This window comes from Neopelma chrysocephalum, unplaced genomic scaffold, assembly GCF_003984885.1.
Source record: "Neopelma chrysocephalum unplaced genomic scaffold, ASM398488v2 Primary Assembly neopelma1_135, whole genome shotgun sequence".
NCBI classification, from domain to species: domain Eukaryota; kingdom Metazoa; phylum Chordata; class Aves; order Passeriformes; family Pipridae; genus Neopelma; species Neopelma chrysocephalum.
The window spans coordinates 1,495,517-1,512,926 of NW_020897797.1; the positions used below are offsets into that span (position 1 = coordinate 1,495,517).

Genomic DNA, 17,410 nt, shown 5'->3' on the forward strand with positions numbered 1-17,410 from the left:
AATAGCAATGTCTCTATTTGTCCTTTTTTGTTTTGTTTTAAACAGAGGCTAGTCAGTATCCCTGAGCTTTTGTCTGGTATCAAACTGCTGTGTATGCGCTTCCAACCTGATCTGGTCACCGCAGTCGATGACTTACGGCTGGACATCCTGCTGCGCATGTTGAAATCTCCTCACTTCAGTGCAAAGATGAATTCCCTCAAAGAAGTAGGTTTGCTTTGTGTGTGTGTGTGTGCTCATGTGCATGTGTGTAAGTGGGATAGGCTGTTAATAAGCCACCAAAACCACAACCTTAAAAAAAGAGGTGGCACAATATTTCTTTACAAATTATGTTGCCTTAGCGAAAACTCAATTCACAATAAATACCAAAACAAGTTAATATGACAGGAGTTGTTTGTGATATTTGTTCAGGAGTTGTTTTAATATTTGTTAGCCACTGCAAGGGCTGTGGCCTCCCAACTAGAAAGAACTAGACATAATTTGAACCTTTTCTAAGAAGTGCGGTTTGAGATTGATTTATAAGCAATGGTCCATGCTATTCGTTCAGTATTCACTCTGAGATAATCCTGAGTATCCTGTGGCATATCTCTTTTTTTTCCTTTTAATGGGAGAAAACAGAAAAAGACCAAATGGGACTTAAACCTCCACTGATGTCTCAGTCCACTCGTATCAGGTCATTGCACTATGTAATTGCATTTTTTTATCATGGTTGTGTGCAGAGACTGTAGTGTTTGAGTCCCCCTTTTGTGCTTTTTCCTTCTTTATTTATGGGAAAATTGAGATGTTAGACCTCATTGCTGTTTGGTCCTTAATCATAAATGCTGTGTATCTGTGTGAAGTTATAAGAGTGCAGCTTTTGAAGGCTGTAGCAGAGATGTGCTCTTTCTCCCTAGAGTGAGGAGCCTGTATCGGTTCAGTATTGGATAAAAAATAGGACACTGATTTGAGCGTAACAAGCAGAAGGCTGAGATAACCTACTTCTGGTGTATCTGTAGAGAGATACCTGGCAGCACAGGCCAGCTTTTCTGTGTCATAATGAGAATAAGATTCTGCTGCATCAGAGACTGATGAGAAGGTGTTTCTGGTTAGGAATTTACTTTTAAACAGCTTATTAAAAAACAAAACCAAACAAATAAATGAACAAAAAATCCAACAACCCCTCAAAAACAACCAAACAAAAAAAATCCCAAACACTTCCTGTACTCAAAATATTTTGGGATTCCCACTTAAGCTTCATAATAAGCCTTTTTGAATAGATTTCATTGTGTGCATGTATAATGCATGTGGCAATCACTGTTAGAATCTCACAGTTTGCAATTTCTAGGTAACAAAATTAATAGAAGACAGCACTGTCTCCAAGTCGGTGAAGAATGCAATAGATACAGATCGACTGCTGAATTGGCTCGTAGAGAATTCGGTTCTGTCGATTGCTCTAGAAGGTAAGAACTCCCACAAAGACTTTTGGCACGTGCTTTGAAGGACTTAAATTTAAAAATTTCATCTGTCTCTTTCAATACATTTTAATTTAACACTATTAACAGGAGAGTTCAAGGCTTTGTTGTCTTCAAAATAAAGTAAAGTTCTGCAAATTCTGCTACTATCGTCTAGTCCTCTGTTTGACATCTGTGCAGATGTCTTCTGCTGTACCCTGGGTTTTTACTGTCAGTTTATATATTGTTAGCCTCTAGAAAAGAAAGAAAAGAGGATTTTCTTTCCCAACTGGTAATGTTCTACAGGGGTGGACTGCTATCACTTTTATGAAGTAAGAAAAATAAAAGTGGAAAGAGCCTTGTTCTTTTTCTTTGTTCTGATAGACTTGTCTGTAACAGTACAGAAAGAATTTTCAAATTAAGATAGCTTTGTTGTTCTTCCTTTTAAAAGAACTTGTTTATTCTCATTCATTTAGTGTATCAAATACTGTTTTAAATATATTAATTTAGTTGCCTTTCTTTGTTTGACAGGTAATATAGACCAAGCGCAATACTGTGATCGTATAAAGGGAATTATTGAACTACTGGGCAGTAAATTATCTTTAGATGAGCTCACTAAAATTTGGAGAATTCAGGTAAGCAACCAAGGCTAGGCAGGTGCTTTTAGACTGTCTTTCCGAAGCACACATTGTAACAATTGGATTTATTTTGTTTATAATCTGTGCATCTCTATTGCAAGGTGGAGATGTTGAGATTTTAACAGTATAATTAATGCAGAGGCTTTCTTTTACTTTTCCCTTTACCATTTAAAATCAACTGTTCTGGCAATTTCTTGTAACATAGTTGTTAAATCCTATGATGAAGTTCAGTTCTTTAGCAGCATGTGCTAAGGGGCTGCAAAAATATTTGATTGGAATAAGAGGTTGGCAGCCTGAAAAAGGTGACAAAGTGTTTGTCCAGCCCAAAGATCATGCCTAAGTATTTTAATTTTTGTAACTGGAGATATGAATTTGAATGTGGCTTTCAGTGCAACTTCAAAGAGAGTGGGCTCAACCTGTATGAATTCCCATTTACCTGACAGTACCTACATATAATTGACCATATAATGACAAGTCATCTTTTGGCTTTCGTTTTATGTATATGCAACTTACCACTGTGTGGGAAAGGTGGTTTGAGTGTTTGATGCAAATGACACGTGGAAACTTTGACCAAAAACTAATCTTCCCCTGCAGGAAATGGTTTTCTTCTCTGTCCAAATGTTGATGTTTCAGACTAAACTCATTGAACGTTGTCAGCCCTGCCGTATGTGCAGGCATAGCAGCAAGTCTTTAATGCTTAGTAGAGCTGAAATATGATTCTAGTTCGCTCACTTTTATTCTTTGATAAAACACAAAATTTCCTCCTCCTCTCTGGCTGTTGTTACCATGGTGCTTCCATATGTGTGGGAGGAGATTTTTGTATTGCTCACTTTTGAGTAAAGTCTTATAGGGTGTCAGAGATGCAACACCCCACACATGAACTTCACCAAGCAATAAAAATGGTGATGTTTGTATTGCTGCCACTGCAGCAGGTAGAAACTGCTGTAATAATGGCAGACTTTTCTTTTCCTGCTTTAGAATTACTTCTCTCTGACCAGATCTCTCTGCCAGGCAAATGAGGAGCACAGGCAGTTATTTTGACCTTGTTTTTCTAACATGTCAAAAGCTGCTATTCTTTCCCATTAGCATGAACAGTAGGATAATGCTTACATGAAGGTTTTTCTCTACCTCATTTGGGTTAAAGACCTACCTTCTTGTGTTTTCCTTCTTCTTTTCAGTCAGGACAATCCTCTACTGTGATTGAAAACATACATACCATTATTGCTGCAGCTGCTGTGAAGTTTAGTTCTGATCAGCTCAATCATTTATTTGTTTTAATACAAAAGGTAAGTTTTCATATGAATTTACATTCCTTAGGAAGAGAATTGATGAGATGTACTTGTGCATCCAGTGTATTGAAACACAAATGCCTTGAATGCATTTGTATTTTCTATATAAATGTAAAATTGGCTATAAAAGAATAACAATTTTCTTACTAATTTTTATGTTATCCCAGAAGCCTAATCTGTTACTGTATTGCTAATTGACTTAGATTTTAAGTACATTATTTAGCCAGTCCTAAGGTACCTGAAGTATTTTATATTTATTCTCTAACAGTTTATATTTGAAAAAAGAGTTGGGCAAATTAGTCCTGTAACTCCCGGTAACAGAAATAAGGAAATACATATGGTGGAAACATATTTGTTTATATTTGATTTTCCTGCAGTAAAACAGTTGTGAATTACATTTTTGTGTACGTTTGAGACTTAACAGACTTACAGTGCTTGGTGATTTCTTTGCTATCCAGAGCTGGGAGACAGAGAGTGACAGGGTGAGACAGAAGCTGCTGAGCCTGATCGGGCGCATTGGTCGCGAAGCACGTGTGGAAACAACCACTGGAAAGGCATGTGAATGGTTTTACTTTGAATTTCTTGTTTATTAAATGCAGAGTTGCTAGTCTCTGTACTTCCTAGGTCCTGACTATTCTTGCACTTCTTCCTCTAGGTTCTGGAGGTACTTTGGGAGCTGGCTCATCTTCCAACATTACCGTGTAGTCTTATTCAGCAGGCCTTGGAGGAACATCTGACAATCCTCAGTGATGCTTATGCAGTGAAAGAGGCAATCAAAAGAAGCTATATCATCAAATGCATAGAAGATATAAAGAGGGTTGGTTTATTATTTTATCTTTTCCAAAATGAGATCTTACCTAGCCTTGATGTTGCCCTTTCTTTCAAGATGCACAAATTGTGTGTCCCATCTGTAAGTTCTTACCTTGGGGAGTCCACGAGAGGGGTAGGCTTTGTGTGAGCCACTTTGTTGACCATGAGACTCATAGTAAGTCTCTTGCCTTTGTTTTAAGCAAATTTTCAGCACAAGGAGTGATCAGTTTATGGGAAACTACCAGGATGGGCCCAAGGTTAGAATTTGCAAATGGAACCACTATAAAGGTATGTCAGTATTTTAACTGTCCCTTTCATGTGAAAGCCCAGATTAGTTTTCTTTGAGTTAAGCATGTGTTCTGGCATGACCATTAAGTCTCAAAATGCAAATCAATATTTAAATTGTAGTAGTTTTGTATTTTAATAAAATACTTGAACTCTCTTCATATAACATAAAGAAACCATTCCCACAGCTGCCTGTGCTGTTTCCTGGCAGCAGCAGAGATGTGCACGGCTTAAAAGACTGCATATATTCTGTCTGCACTGTTCACATAGCAGGCACTTTTTCTTGAGGCCTGCAGGAATGCTCCTGTCTCCTTTTTTTTCCATTCTGAAGTATGGTCTAAATAAAGAAAAAGGCTTGTACTTTTTTCATTCATTTCTTTCATGATAAATTAGGTTTTGTCTGTGTTGCAGCATCTGTAGAGGATGTAAGTTGTTCAGAAGGCATGGAATGTTGCTTCTTGATATTGATCACACTTCTGTGTGCTCATGAATATGGATTTCAAATCTTGGATTCTCAGTGTCTGAAAGTTGTAGTTTTTTTCTTTTGGATCTTCTCTTATGCTTTCCTAATCTCATTCCTTTTAATTATATTCTGGCAAGGCTTTTACAGAGGTGCTGCAGTGGGAAGCACTAACAAAAGGTGTAATTGTAAGCTAGAAGGGATTGGAGTAACCATACGGCAGACTTCTAAAATACATTTTGTTCTTATTTCCCTTCATTAGGGGGCATAAAGACATAAACTGGGAGGGAATGTAATATTGAGGCAGCATTCTCAAATACATGAGGGATTCTTTAGTGGAGAGCTACCTGTTATGAGCAGGTTCCTCTAACCTCTCTGAGTGTGTAGGTGGTATTGGTTGTTGTCAGTATTTAAACCAGACATCACTTCTCTGAACAAGCAACCTCAGTACTGGTTTGTGTGGTCAAACTTTACAGAAAATGAAGCCTTCCAGAAAAGTGATGAGCAGGTCTAACAATGAGGTAGGAGGGCTATTCTTTGTAGGATCTCTTTCAAAATGCAGCTTAAGTACCCTTTGCTTCCTATCAGAGGGCTCCTTGCAGCACCAATCAGAAATTTCTTCTTTTAACCCCTAGTAGTATTTGAGATTCTTTTTTTAATTATTCTTGCTTTAGCAGTAAGTAACATTATTTGACTGAATTTGCCCTTTTATGCTGTTTTAGGCCTGCTTCATCTCCTGTAATTGAGGAAGGTGGTGGTTTATCATCTCTCCCTGGTGCAACTGAGTTCTTTTTGGCTACTTAATTTGCATGTTCTCTAGCAAGGAGCTGGTACTTTGGGCTGAATAACAGGGATAACAAAATGGCTTATGTGTGTCAAAGGACTTCTTTTAGAAAGTCAAGAAGAGCACCATGAGTGTGTTTGGAAAGGGACCAGGAACAAGTAACTGGAGCCTGCAGAGCTCGTAGCTGTTGTTTTGAAACAGCAGCATTAATAGACATCATTAGTCTTCCAGGAGTCTGAGAGGAAAGCTGATCTGTTGTTGGGCATGTACCACATGTGTAATTGTTTTTACCTTTCCTACTACTAGTCATCCCAGCACAATAATCCTCAGTTTGTGTGGGTGGTGCCAGCATTACGTCAGCTCCATGAAATCACGCGTTCATTTATTAAGCAAACATACCAAAAACAAGACAAGGTAAGGATATATGCTGAGATGATTTTTAAAGCCCTGTGTATGTCTGTGTGGCTGTGCTTCTGTAAAACATTGAAGTTTGAATTTAGAATAAAAAATTAGCTAATAAATACTTTGACAAGTAGGTTAATGATGTAGCATAAACAAACTGTTCAATTAGAGATGCTGTGTTGTGTGCTGTCCATTTGTGTGTGGATATGTGTATATAAATCTGTTTGCTGTGGCAGGACTAATTTATTTCATTCTCAGCTTTTTGTAGAATAATTAACAGGCATGTTTCTGTTAAGAAATGAACAATGGCTAATGTTTAGACCAGCTGCTTTGTAATTGAATTAACACTGACTCTTGGAAAACAGACTGAAGTACCAATGAGTCACATGGGTTGTAGAGTGGCTGAGTGGAGGTGTGGGACTTCGTCTGCAATCTGCAGACATGCTGAAAACATCAGGGGGTATAAGTGCTTGGAAGGGGTACAACTGACTCTGGTGGGGCAACATTCCTCCTTTTGATTAGAGGTGTGTGTCTGTTTAAGAGCAAATTGCTGTGTGCATATACTGTTTATGTAATTTTTTAAAAACCTCTTTTTTTTTAATTTTTTTATTGCCAAGAGCATTATTCAAGATTTAAAGAAAAACTTTGAAATAGTGAAGTTGGTGACAGGAAGCTTAATATCATGTCACCGTTTGGCTGCATCTGTGGCAGGTCCTGGAGGGCTTGTTGGAGCAACACTGGTGGATGGCCGATACACCTACCGGGAGGTACTGAACCCTGAATTTCTTATTGTCTTAGGTTTTTGGCACCATGATGTAGTGTATCACTGACCAAGTAGCAGAAGATTGGAGTTGTTTCATTTTTGTAATTTGCTGATGAATAACTACGCTCGTTTTTATTTATAGTTCTGATACTCATCTGTTAAGGCTTCTTATTATATTATGGAGTAAGAGTGTCCAAACATCAGTCTAAAAGTTCCTTAGCAAAGTCTTTTAAGTGGTTGAGACCTGGATCTCCCCTTGCCCGGGACGTCCTGTCTCCAAGCTTGTGCAGCTTCAGCTTCCCCATCAGCATCACTTCAACTACTCCAGTAGAGGCAATATCTTTGAATTTGGTGTGAAGTTCTTGCTACCTGAAATAGATTTGGTAGTTAGGACATGGAAGCCACACATACAAATAGCTTGTAGCAGTTGATTGCTAGTGCTTTGATATTTATTGTTTCCACACTAGTTTTGATTTAGTAATGACTGTTAAATAATATCAGTATCAGGAAAGTAATAGCAAATCCAATGAGACTTCAATGTTCCTTCATAGGAAGGTAATCAGAAGTAGTAATGTTAAGAACAGTATAAAATAGAATATTGTGTAATATGGAATAGAATACCACTGCAGAAACAATATCTATTTTCCAGCCTTGCAAAGTGAACTGTTGTTTGACAACTATATTTGGAAAAAAAAAAAAATGCTCAAAGTTCTTGTTTCAGAAAGAAAAGTCTTCAGCTTGAGTTTTTGTTTCCTCTTTCTCAGTATTTGGAGGCACATCTAAAATTTTTGGCATTTTTTCTGCAAGAAGCTACCCTTTATTTGGGCTGGAATCGTGCCAGGGAGATCTGGGAATGCCTTGTAACTGGCCAGGATGTTTGTGAGTTGGATCGAGAGGTAAGAAAAACTTGAAAAGTTGGTTTCTGTGGTTGCAGAAGGAATCTTAATGAATCATAAATAGCACATGTGTTTGTCGAGACATGTGAAACATGAGTGGCAAACACAAACTAGCAGTGCATTTTATGCTTTGTGTGGGCAAGTGCAGCCACTGTTAGGTGTTCACTTGAAACTAGGATGCTCTTTTATCATGAAATTTGACTGGAGGAGGTACGTTGGCCAGGATTTTAGTTGCAGGTGTACAGATGTTGGTTTGAAAAGGCTTATGTGCAGGTTTGTGCAGTCATAAGAGACATTCAGCATTATTTGGGTGAAAGATGACTATGAAGTACCCTAATGCTGCAAGACAGCCTCTGTAGTGTGTGAGGTTACCAGGAGATGAGGTTTTGAACCTCTTGCTGTAGATAAAACTTCTGTAAGATGATGAGTTACTGTGATATCTGACATTGTTTGCTGTATAAAACTAAAATATTTGACATGACAGTGGGGTAAAAATACGTCTGCTTTTCATTCACAGATGTGCTTTGAGTGGTTTACGAAAGGGCAGCACGATCTGGAGAGTGATGTACAACAACAGCTCTTCAAAGAGAAAATTCTTAAACTGGAATCATATGAAATTACTATGAATGGTAAGAAAATGGCTTTGGTCAGCAGAATCACAGAATATTCCAAGTTGGAAGGGACCTACAGATTGGTTTTGAGATATATACCAGAAATTTGCTTCCTGAGCCTTCAATTTGAAACACCTAACTAGTGCTATAAATCAATATAATAGAGAGGTCTTTTTCTATAATTTTCAGGTTTAGTACTTGTAGAGGGAAAAGTTCATCTCCTGTATTTATTTTAATTTTTTTAAAAAAGCATAGAAGCTAAGCCTGACCTGAATAAAAAGCTGCACCTCTTTTCACTTTCAGGTTTTAGTTTATTTAAGACTTTCTTTGAAAATGTGAACCTTTGTGACCATCGACTGAAGAGGCAAGGAACTCAACTGGTGAGTGTTCTGGCAAGTTTGTTCATGTGTACAACCTGTGGCCTCCTAGGGACGGGAGATGGAGAGACAAAGATTGTTGAGCAGCAGTTTGACATGTCATGTTTGTATTAATATATAAATTGTCCTAGCATTAACATTGGTAAATTCTGAAACTGAAACTTGACAGTTAATTTCAAGAGTTAAAATTCAGCAATTGGTAGCTGGAAGCTGGTTTGCAGCTTTTAAAACTTTGCAGGAGGAATGAGTTAACTACTTTTTTATAATAATCCTCAATCCTAGTGTGTGCTTTTCTTCTCCCTAGCATGGAAATACTCTTTTTTTTTTAAATTATTTTTTATTTTTCTTCTTTGCATGAGAATTAGGCTTACCATATTCAAATTCTAAGCTACTATAATTTTTAACTCTGATCCTTCAATGTCTCTGTTAAATTAATGGTTATACATTAAGTAGTTTTCCATAGGCATTTTTGATCTTTATCACAGAGAACTTACTTCAAGTGCAGAATTTTTTGCCAAGTATCATAGCAGATTTTGTGATGGTTTATTGTGTGGTTAGTTACTGTGTTGACTTTTTTGAAACAAATTCCATTCTAGATTAAATTTCTCCATGCCTTTAAACTTTTTAATTTTTCAATTGTTTGACTGAGATTGTTCTTTGGAACTTGTTTATCCACTTGTAAACCATTTTTTTTTGTTATATAAGTATACAAATGTGCAGCTGTTGATTTCACTTTGCACTGTGCCAAAGTTTGGCAGCGTGTTGGAAAAGAAAATTGTTTCAGTCAAAAGATGCTTTTCCAGCAGATGGAAGACTGCTTTGTCCCTGTGATGCAACTCACTATTGTGTAAGAAATCCAGTCATGTTTTACTGTTGTTCTTTTTTGTGTAGAGTGTAGAAAAACTGGAATTAATAGGAATGGATTTCATTTGGAAGATTGCAATGGAGTCACCTGATGAAGAAATTGCCAATGAAGCTATTCAATTGATAATAAATTACAGCTATATTAATCTAACTCCTAGACTGAAAAAGGTAGGCATATATGTGTACATGAAAGTGCTTTGACATTCATATAGCCTTGATATTCTGCATGTTCACATGTGGAATTTTTTGGGGTTCTGTCAGTTTATGGGTAATTCCCATGATTTTGCTTTAAGATCTCATTAATTTGTACATTTTATCTTTAGGATTCAGTATCACTGCACAAGAAATTCATTGCTGATTGCTACACACGATTAGAGGTAAAGGACAAATTTTAATTGTTCTTGTACCTATTGGTACAAACCATTTTGGTTTTGTATCTTAGAATAAGAATAGTTGTCCATTATAATTCCATTTAAAGAAAAAATTTCTTTCCACAAATATTTTTTTGTCCTCTTAGTTTTCCAGGACATACTGATTGTCCATGTAAAGCAGCACTTGTACTTTGTGTTGTAGGCAGCCAGCTCTGCACTTGGTGGTCCAACATTAACACATGCTGTGACAAGAGCTACAAAAATGCTTACAGCAACTGCTATGCCTACGGTGGCAACCTCAGTTCAGTCTCCTTACAGGTAGGCCTGCCTCTCCAAGAATAAATATGACAGGAGGCATTTGCTCCCATCTGCTACCCACATGATTTTTGAGTGCTAATAAAGTTCTTAATAGTTGGTAGTTGTATATTCTGGTGGTTTTTCAGTTGAATATTCCAATTACAATGCAATTTGAGTTTCAGGTTGAAAAACTTGTGTTTAAAAAACCCAAGAGACAAATTAAACCAAAACCAGTCAGACAAAAAAAAAAAAAAAAGAAAAAAAAACAACCAGCACCCTGCCTCCAGTCCCCCGAAACCAACCAACCAAAAAAAAACCCCACAGGCTATTACCAGCCTATTAGTCACGTAATATTTCTGGGGCAGTTGGTTTGGTTTGGGTTCTTTTTAAATGAGAAGAGAAAAAGGATGGTTTTTCAACCTCTAGTTAAACTTAGGCATACCTAAATATGTGTGTATTTTAAATATATGAGCATAGGGTGGGTCCTTTAGAAACATGAAGCTGGAAACATCTCAAGCAGTATAATATAAGTTTCTTGGCCTGTTTTCATAGTTAATTTCTACTGAATTAACTCCACGTTTAAGGAGTTATGTTTTAAAACAGCCAATTCATGGTAGTTACCCGTGGGCGTTGAAAATTAATCTCTGAGACAAGTTACTCTTGTTTTCAATGTTTCTCTTTAGGTCAACTAAACTTGTAATAATTGAGAGGCTGCTGCTGTTGGCAGAGCGTTACGTGATAACAATAGAGGTAAGATGTGTAATTTCTTGCTAGGCAGGGCTAAGAACACAACTTTCAATATTATTAAAAACAATAAAAGTTATTTAAACATATTCAGCCGTAGGTACCTACTATCACAGAAATATCTTTGTTTTCAAGGGTAGCATTTACTGTGATCCTTCTCTTCCTGTAGGACCTTTACTCAGTTCCCCGAACTATTCTACCTCATGGTGCCTCTTTCCATGGACATCTTTTAACACTTAATGTTACGTACGAGTCTACCAAAGATACCTTTACCATAGAGGTGGGTGTGCACAGGGTATGTGTGTTGATCATGTAGCTACTCGTGGGGGTTTTTATGCCTGACTGAACAGAGAAGGATGATTACAAGGACTCCAGACTTGAAAACTCTAGTTGAAAATGTTAAAAGTCTGTATATGGAAGTGTCTGTAGACTAAGTGTATTTTGATCATCATTCTGGAGTGGAAAAAATAAGTTGTTGGCTTAGTGTGGGTGTTGGAGCATTTCTCTGCTGTCCTACCCTGTCGTTCTCTTATAGCCAATACCTTTACCACCCTGTGCAGAGGACCAGGAAGACTTTAATGGAAGATTTGTGTTTTATTCTCTTGGCATTTACTGCTTGAACAGACTTACTGAACCAGTGTTGTTTAATTTTACAGGCTCATAGCAATGAAACTGTAGGGAGCGTCAGGTGGAAGATAGCAAAGATGCTGAATTCACCTGTGGATAATATACAGATATTTGCCAATGACAGCCTGGTATGTTAACTACAAAGAATTCCCATTCCTTATGAGATTGAGTCTTTTCCAGAACTAAATGGTAAATATTTTCTTGCAGTTAACAGTAAACAAAGATCAGAAACTACTCCACCAGCTGGGCTTCTCTGATGAACAAATCCTTACAGTAAAAACATCAGGAAGTGGGACTCCATCAGGGAGCTCTGCAGATTCCTCGACCAGTTCCAGCAACAGCAGTAGTGTGTTTAGTTCATCATATGCAATGGAACAGGTACAGCCTGAAGCCTTCCCTCAGATTGTGCCTGAAGGGGAAATAGTTGGGGGAGACTGTAGGAGTTCCAGTAAGATGAGACAGAAACTGTTCACATCACCTGAGCGTCTAGTCTTTAGTAATCTGGGTTTGCTTTCAAACTGCAGTTGAAACAAATCATCTGAATACACAATTGCCCTTATGCATCCAGACTTTATAATCTGTCACCTGTTGCAGCCTGTTTGGTGTTTATTCATCTCTGCAGGATCTTTTAAATAAATAAGACCCATCCAATTTAATTTTGAGATTGTGTATTTGTCAAGGGTAGAGATTTCCAGATTTTCAGTATTCATAAAGCCACAGTATGAAAATAAACTAAGAAGCATCAACCAGCATGTTGAGACCACTCCTGGTCTGCTTTGTATTTTGTTTGTCAACCTTAACTAACAGTTGATTTCAAAACTTGATTGTTAAAAGAGAAATGGGGTAATGTAAAAATTCAAATGTTTTCTCAGCCTAGACAGTAGCTGGGATTTCTGTGGGGCAGGTTGGCATCTGGATCGTTTGCTTCAGTGAAGAGCTCTCTTAAATTTATTTGTAAGAGAAAGGGGAGAAAAAGACCTTTGTATTTCTGCTTAATTCTCAGGAGAAATCCCTCCCTGGAGTAGTCATGGCTCTCGTGTGTAATGTGTTTGATATGCTCTACCAGCTTGCCAATCTAGAGGAGCCAAGGTAAGCAAATTAAATGGTTACTAAATATTGAAGAATTGCTCACACCGCACAGTTTGAAGAGCTTCTTACTTTGCAGTGTGCAGGCATCCACCAGGCCACAGCGTGGCTGAGCTCCTGTTCTGTGCAAGTAACTTCTGATAACTTTTCAGGATAACACTGCGAGTGAGGAAACTTCTGCTCTTGATTCCCACTGACCCAGCTATTCAGGAGGCTCTTGATCAGCTTGATTCCCTGGGAAGGAAGGTATGGATTAAACAATAACTAATCTTGGTGAGCTTCACAAAAAGGATTTTACTGCCAGGTATCATAAATTCCCTGTCAGATTATAACACACAAAGGGTTTGAAACTACTGCAAAATAATGCTCATGGTAAGGATTATTGACTTATTTCCAAGCAGTCAGAGGTGAGAGGGTTATTACAGGGATTATAGGAAATGTATTGCCAATTACAGGAAAACACAGGAGTCTCAAAATATTTCTTCTGTGGCTTTTCCCTATAGAAAACACTGCTGTCAGAATCCAGTTCTCAGTCCTCAAAATCACCATCCTTGTCTTCAAAACACCAACATCAGCCCAGTGCTAGTTCAATACTAGAAAGTCTTTTCAGATCTTTTGCTCCAGGCATGTCCACCTTCAGAGTGCTCTACAATTTGGAGGTAAGAAAACAAATTTGCTTCTTTCTACTTGGGATTCTGAGCACTGAAATTTAAGTATTTCTAAGTTTCTTGGGCAGGAGTCCACTGTGATGGGGTCATTATACAAAATGCCATAGTCTGCTTTTTTGTATGTGATAAATTCTACACAGAATGAAAGGGCTAAAAAGTTCCCCTTTAGAGACTTTGCTGAGAAACCAGGCCCTTCTTTCTGTGATTTGCAAGGTGGAAGGAGTATTCTGGAGTAAGTGGAAAGGAGCAAAGAAATAACTCATTACTGTTTTTGTAAAATTCCTGCTTGAATTTCCAAAACTCTGAATATCTGATTTTGTGTGTGTGTGTGTGTGTGTATATATATATATATGTATATATATAACTTGTCCCTGAAACAACTCCCGTTAATTTTTAAGTTTGATTGGTTTTACTGGTTTTGCTTGATTCAGTGTGTAAGAAAAATGATGCTAACTTCAGTGCTGTATAAGTCTGCCATACTCTAAGGAGAAGCTAAGGAGGAGTATTTTTACTGGGAAGAAATGTCACTATCCAAATGTTCAGGGCCTTTACTGAGAAGCCTCTGGCCTGTTTTAGCTGTGTATGTAGAGTGAATGGAATACATACAACTTTATTACCCCTAAGCATTTTCCTAAATTCTTCAGCCAAAAAGCTGGATTGGACCCAGTAAAAACCTCTCTCCAAATGTTTAGCGTGTGGATTTTAAAGTGAGTAGGAGTTTAGCTGTTGTCATTGTTAAGACACCATACTCTGCATGCTAAGAGCTGGACAGTCTCTAGTTCTACTCACAGGTCCCACTGTTTATAAGGGCCCATTACAAATCTGGTTTGAGCAACTTGAGGTTGGAGGATCAATTGCCAGCTGCTTCCAAAACAGTAGACAAAATTATTCTCTTCCCTTCCCAGGGTGTGCCAAGATTACTGTAGGAATTTCCTTGTAGTTGCTTTCCTTTAGGTTTCCACAGTCTAATGTTAGCTCTTCATCTTCCTACACTGTCATCACACCCCTGCGTTAGGATTCCCCCTTTTCTGTACAGCTGGAATGAAAGATATTTGATTATGTCTTCGAAATATGTTGACAAGTTCTACAACTCAAAGCAAATGGTTTAACATATCACATCAAGGGTGTCTTGTTGAACTGGCAGGTTATATTGCGGTATGAAGACACAGTTATCTGCTGCTTCTGTGCTAGAGAAAATAATAAAAGCAAGTAATAAATTGCTTGCTTTTCTGGCAAGGGATGAGAAGCAGTAAATTGGATGAGATGTGTAGATTATATGAGTGGACTTGTTCCTCAAGTCCAGTCGAGCCAATTGGAAGGTGGCTTTCTGTCAAGAAAAGGATAATGTGCTTTTTTACCCTCTCAGCTGGTGATCTGTTGAAAATATGGGAGCCAGTCTGAACTACTTTCTGAAAAAAATGTGCACAGGAAATTTGCAGAACATATGAAAGAGATGAAAATTGAATATCGCAGATGTTCAGGGTTATATCATGTAATGTTGTGATAAGATTTCATGGCTGGAACTCTTAAACTGTGCTTCTGACCTGTGAACCTGGAAAAGATGCGTTTTGTTTGCCCACGTGCAGCACTGTTGACTGTACATGTCAAAGAGTCTTTTAAAGAAAGTAAATAACTTCTGGGGAGTGTCTGGGATTTTGGGGAGGGGCTCGGGGTTTTGGGGAGTTTTGAGTTTTGTTTGTTTTTTTCTTTATGTAAAGTGAAGTGAAACCGATTATAAATGCACGTGAGATCTGACCTACAAACCTCCTGAGACCACAAACTTCCTTTATGGCCACGCTTCTGAGCATCATTGCACTCTATGAAGTTTAGTGCTGATTTAAAACAGGAGGTTTTGTTCATAAGGCCTCTCAAATTACCTGAGCCATCTCTTACAAAAGAGCCACCTGAATAATAGCAATACAATTATATTTCAAAAGGCATGAATCAATAAGTAAGCCATCTGTAGGGTGTTTATGGGATACTGTCAATTGAAAACCTAGAAACGGGAAGAATTTAGGCTTTTAAGGAGCACCAAGTGAACCAGAAAAGAATATTCCATGTGCTAGAGTATGTACTTCATCCTTTCCCCAACAATAAACTGTAATGAGAACAAAATGCTCTTTGATATAGAATAAATATCTGTAATGGCCATAGTTATCCTGAATATTTAATGATTTCTCTTTACTGACTGCAGGTTCATGTAAGTGTATTGTTAATTGCTCCATTTGTGCTGGATTTTTTTCTGTAATACTTTTAACCTTCAGCACATGAGAACACTAGGAGTGGTGGTGGTGTACATGTGCTTATTTATTCATTTATTGTAGGTTCTGAGCTCCAAGCTGATGCCAACTGCAGATGATGAAATGGCAAGAAACTGCGCCAAGTCTTTCTGTGAAAACTTCCTCAGAGCAGGAGGTTTGAGGTTAGATTTCAAAGCCTTCACTCAATTTATAATGCTTCATTTAGTTAGCAGTTCTGTGTGGTTTCTGATTTCCACACTGTAGCACACCAATACACCTGTCAGCTTCTTTTTCAGAGAAAAAAATCCGCCCAAGGCTGGTTTTTTTCATTATCCAGTGTCTGAAAAGCTGCTGTAGTTATCATAGTAATGTCACAGAATACATGTTAAACCTCAAAATCAAGATAGGCACAAATAAGCTTGTGAAGTGCAGCTTCACCAATAGTTGTTGATATTTGGATAGTTTAGTGACATTTAAGTGTTTCAGTTCAAATTTGCAGGCGTGTACATTACACTGTCCTGTGTAGATACCAGTGGACATTTTAAGCAGTCAAAGCAGAGAACATGCAGTGGGAACCAAATTAAATTTGGAATTACAGTCTCCAAAATTCATACCCTTCAGATAAGAGATGAGGCACAGTGTGAGTGGTTTGGAAGACCTTACACTACTTATTGTGTGAGAGTTGTCAAGTGTACGTTGCTCTTAGTAATTCTACCCACCACTCTCCTCTGTCCCATAGATCCTGAAGCATTTTCCAGCAGGAGCAGAAAGCTTTCATCTCTAGATACAGGAAGGGAAAATTAAGATGTTGGTCATCCAGAGATGGCAGTTTGTCAGTTTGAACTGGCACTCAGCTGACTGAATGGGCGGAGGGAAGGATAGAGATAAATTAATTGCAGCTCTCTCCTAATGTAAAACATTTCCAAATGGAGTCTGCCTTATTGATTTGTTTTTAAGTTTGGTGGTGAATGTGATGCAGAGAGATTCCATCCCGTCAGAGGTAGACTATGAAACAAGACAAGGAGTCTATTCCATCTGCCTGCAACTTGCAAGGTATGTAATTGCCTTTCATTAGAGAAAGTGCTGCTTTCTCTGCTTTTAGCATGCAGCATGTAATATTTAAGATTAATTGGTACTTTGAGTTCTGTTTCATTCACTTGCTGTGAGCATTCAAAAATAAGCCTGCCATTTTTGCTCTTTGAATGTAGGTTCTTGCTGGTTGGCCAGACAATGCCTACCTTACTGGATGAGGATTTCATTAAGGATGGGGTAGAAGCATTGTCCTCACGCCCCTTCCGTAATGTCAGCCGACAAGCAAGTAGGCAGATGTCCATCTGTGGAACACCTGAGAAGTCATCCTACCGACAGCTCTCCGTGTCTGATAGATCCTCCATTAGGGTAGAAGAAATCATACCAGCAGCAAGAGTTGCCATACAAGTAAGGAAGTGTTTGATGTTTGTGGTGATGTAGCGGTGTCATCTCCAGTGACAGCTGTGTAACTCCTGCCTTTTCTACAGGTTCTTGCCCTGACTCCATTTAAAAGTCTCTGAAAATCTTGACCATCAGTCTCTCTTCCGGTCTTGATCTGAATTTTAACATATTCTCATAAATTATTTTGGCAGTAAAAGGGAAGCAGTATCTGAAAAGTGCTTACCAGAAATAGTTCTACACAGAAATCTTACTTGTTGTTTATTTTCAGTAACACTTAAGTCCAAGATCTTATCCCTGTCAAGCAGGACAAAGTTCCTGCTTGAACTTGTGGTTCCTAATC

General features: G+C 38.0%; 1 protein-coding gene across 3 annotated transcripts in view; it reads left to right on the plus strand.

The window, feature by feature from the left end:
- USP24 (ubiquitin specific peptidase 24) overlaps positions 1 to 17,410 on the plus strand; it is a 62,968-nt gene that overhangs the window by 20,642 nt on the left and 24,916 nt on the right. For 2 of the 3 annotated variants that reach the window (XR_003536784.1, XM_027698989.1), the window contains exons 10-34: positions 46 to 204; positions 1,322 to 1,436; positions 1,959 to 2,062; positions 3,244 to 3,351; positions 3,813 to 3,908; positions 4,010 to 4,171; positions 5,386 to 5,430; positions 6,000 to 6,107; positions 6,713 to 6,862; positions 7,623 to 7,754; positions 8,272 to 8,383; positions 8,669 to 8,745; positions 9,634 to 9,774; positions 9,930 to 9,983; positions 10,180 to 10,295; positions 10,958 to 11,024; positions 11,188 to 11,298; positions 11,675 to 11,773; positions 11,853 to 12,023; positions 12,649 to 12,734; positions 12,884 to 12,977; positions 13,235 to 13,390; positions 15,724 to 15,821; positions 16,597 to 16,692; positions 16,848 to 17,076. Coding sequence is in view for 2 of the 3 variants with exons in the window: in XM_027698989.1 (XP_027554790.1) it covers positions 46 to 204; positions 1,322 to 1,436; positions 1,959 to 2,062; positions 3,244 to 3,351; positions 3,813 to 3,908; positions 4,010 to 4,171; positions 5,386 to 5,430; positions 6,000 to 6,107; positions 6,713 to 6,862; positions 7,623 to 7,754; positions 8,272 to 8,383; positions 8,669 to 8,745; positions 9,634 to 9,774; positions 9,930 to 9,983; positions 10,180 to 10,295; positions 10,958 to 11,024; positions 11,188 to 11,298; positions 11,675 to 11,773; positions 11,853 to 12,023; positions 12,649 to 12,734; positions 12,884 to 12,977; positions 13,235 to 13,390; positions 15,724 to 15,821; positions 16,597 to 16,692; positions 16,848 to 17,076 (2,886 nt within the window). In the remaining variant the exon portion in view is untranslated. The remainder of the gene's footprint in view (positions 1 to 45; positions 205 to 1,321; positions 1,437 to 1,958; positions 2,063 to 3,243; positions 3,352 to 3,812; positions 3,909 to 4,009; positions 4,172 to 5,385; positions 5,431 to 5,999; positions 6,108 to 6,712; positions 6,863 to 7,622; positions 7,755 to 8,271; positions 8,384 to 8,668; positions 8,746 to 9,633; positions 9,775 to 9,929; positions 9,984 to 10,179; positions 10,296 to 10,957; positions 11,025 to 11,187; positions 11,299 to 11,674; positions 11,774 to 11,852; positions 12,024 to 12,648; positions 12,735 to 12,883; positions 12,978 to 13,234; positions 13,391 to 15,723; positions 15,822 to 16,596; positions 16,693 to 16,847; positions 17,077 to 17,410) is intronic. The other variant, XM_027698990.1, reaches the window with a different exon arrangement.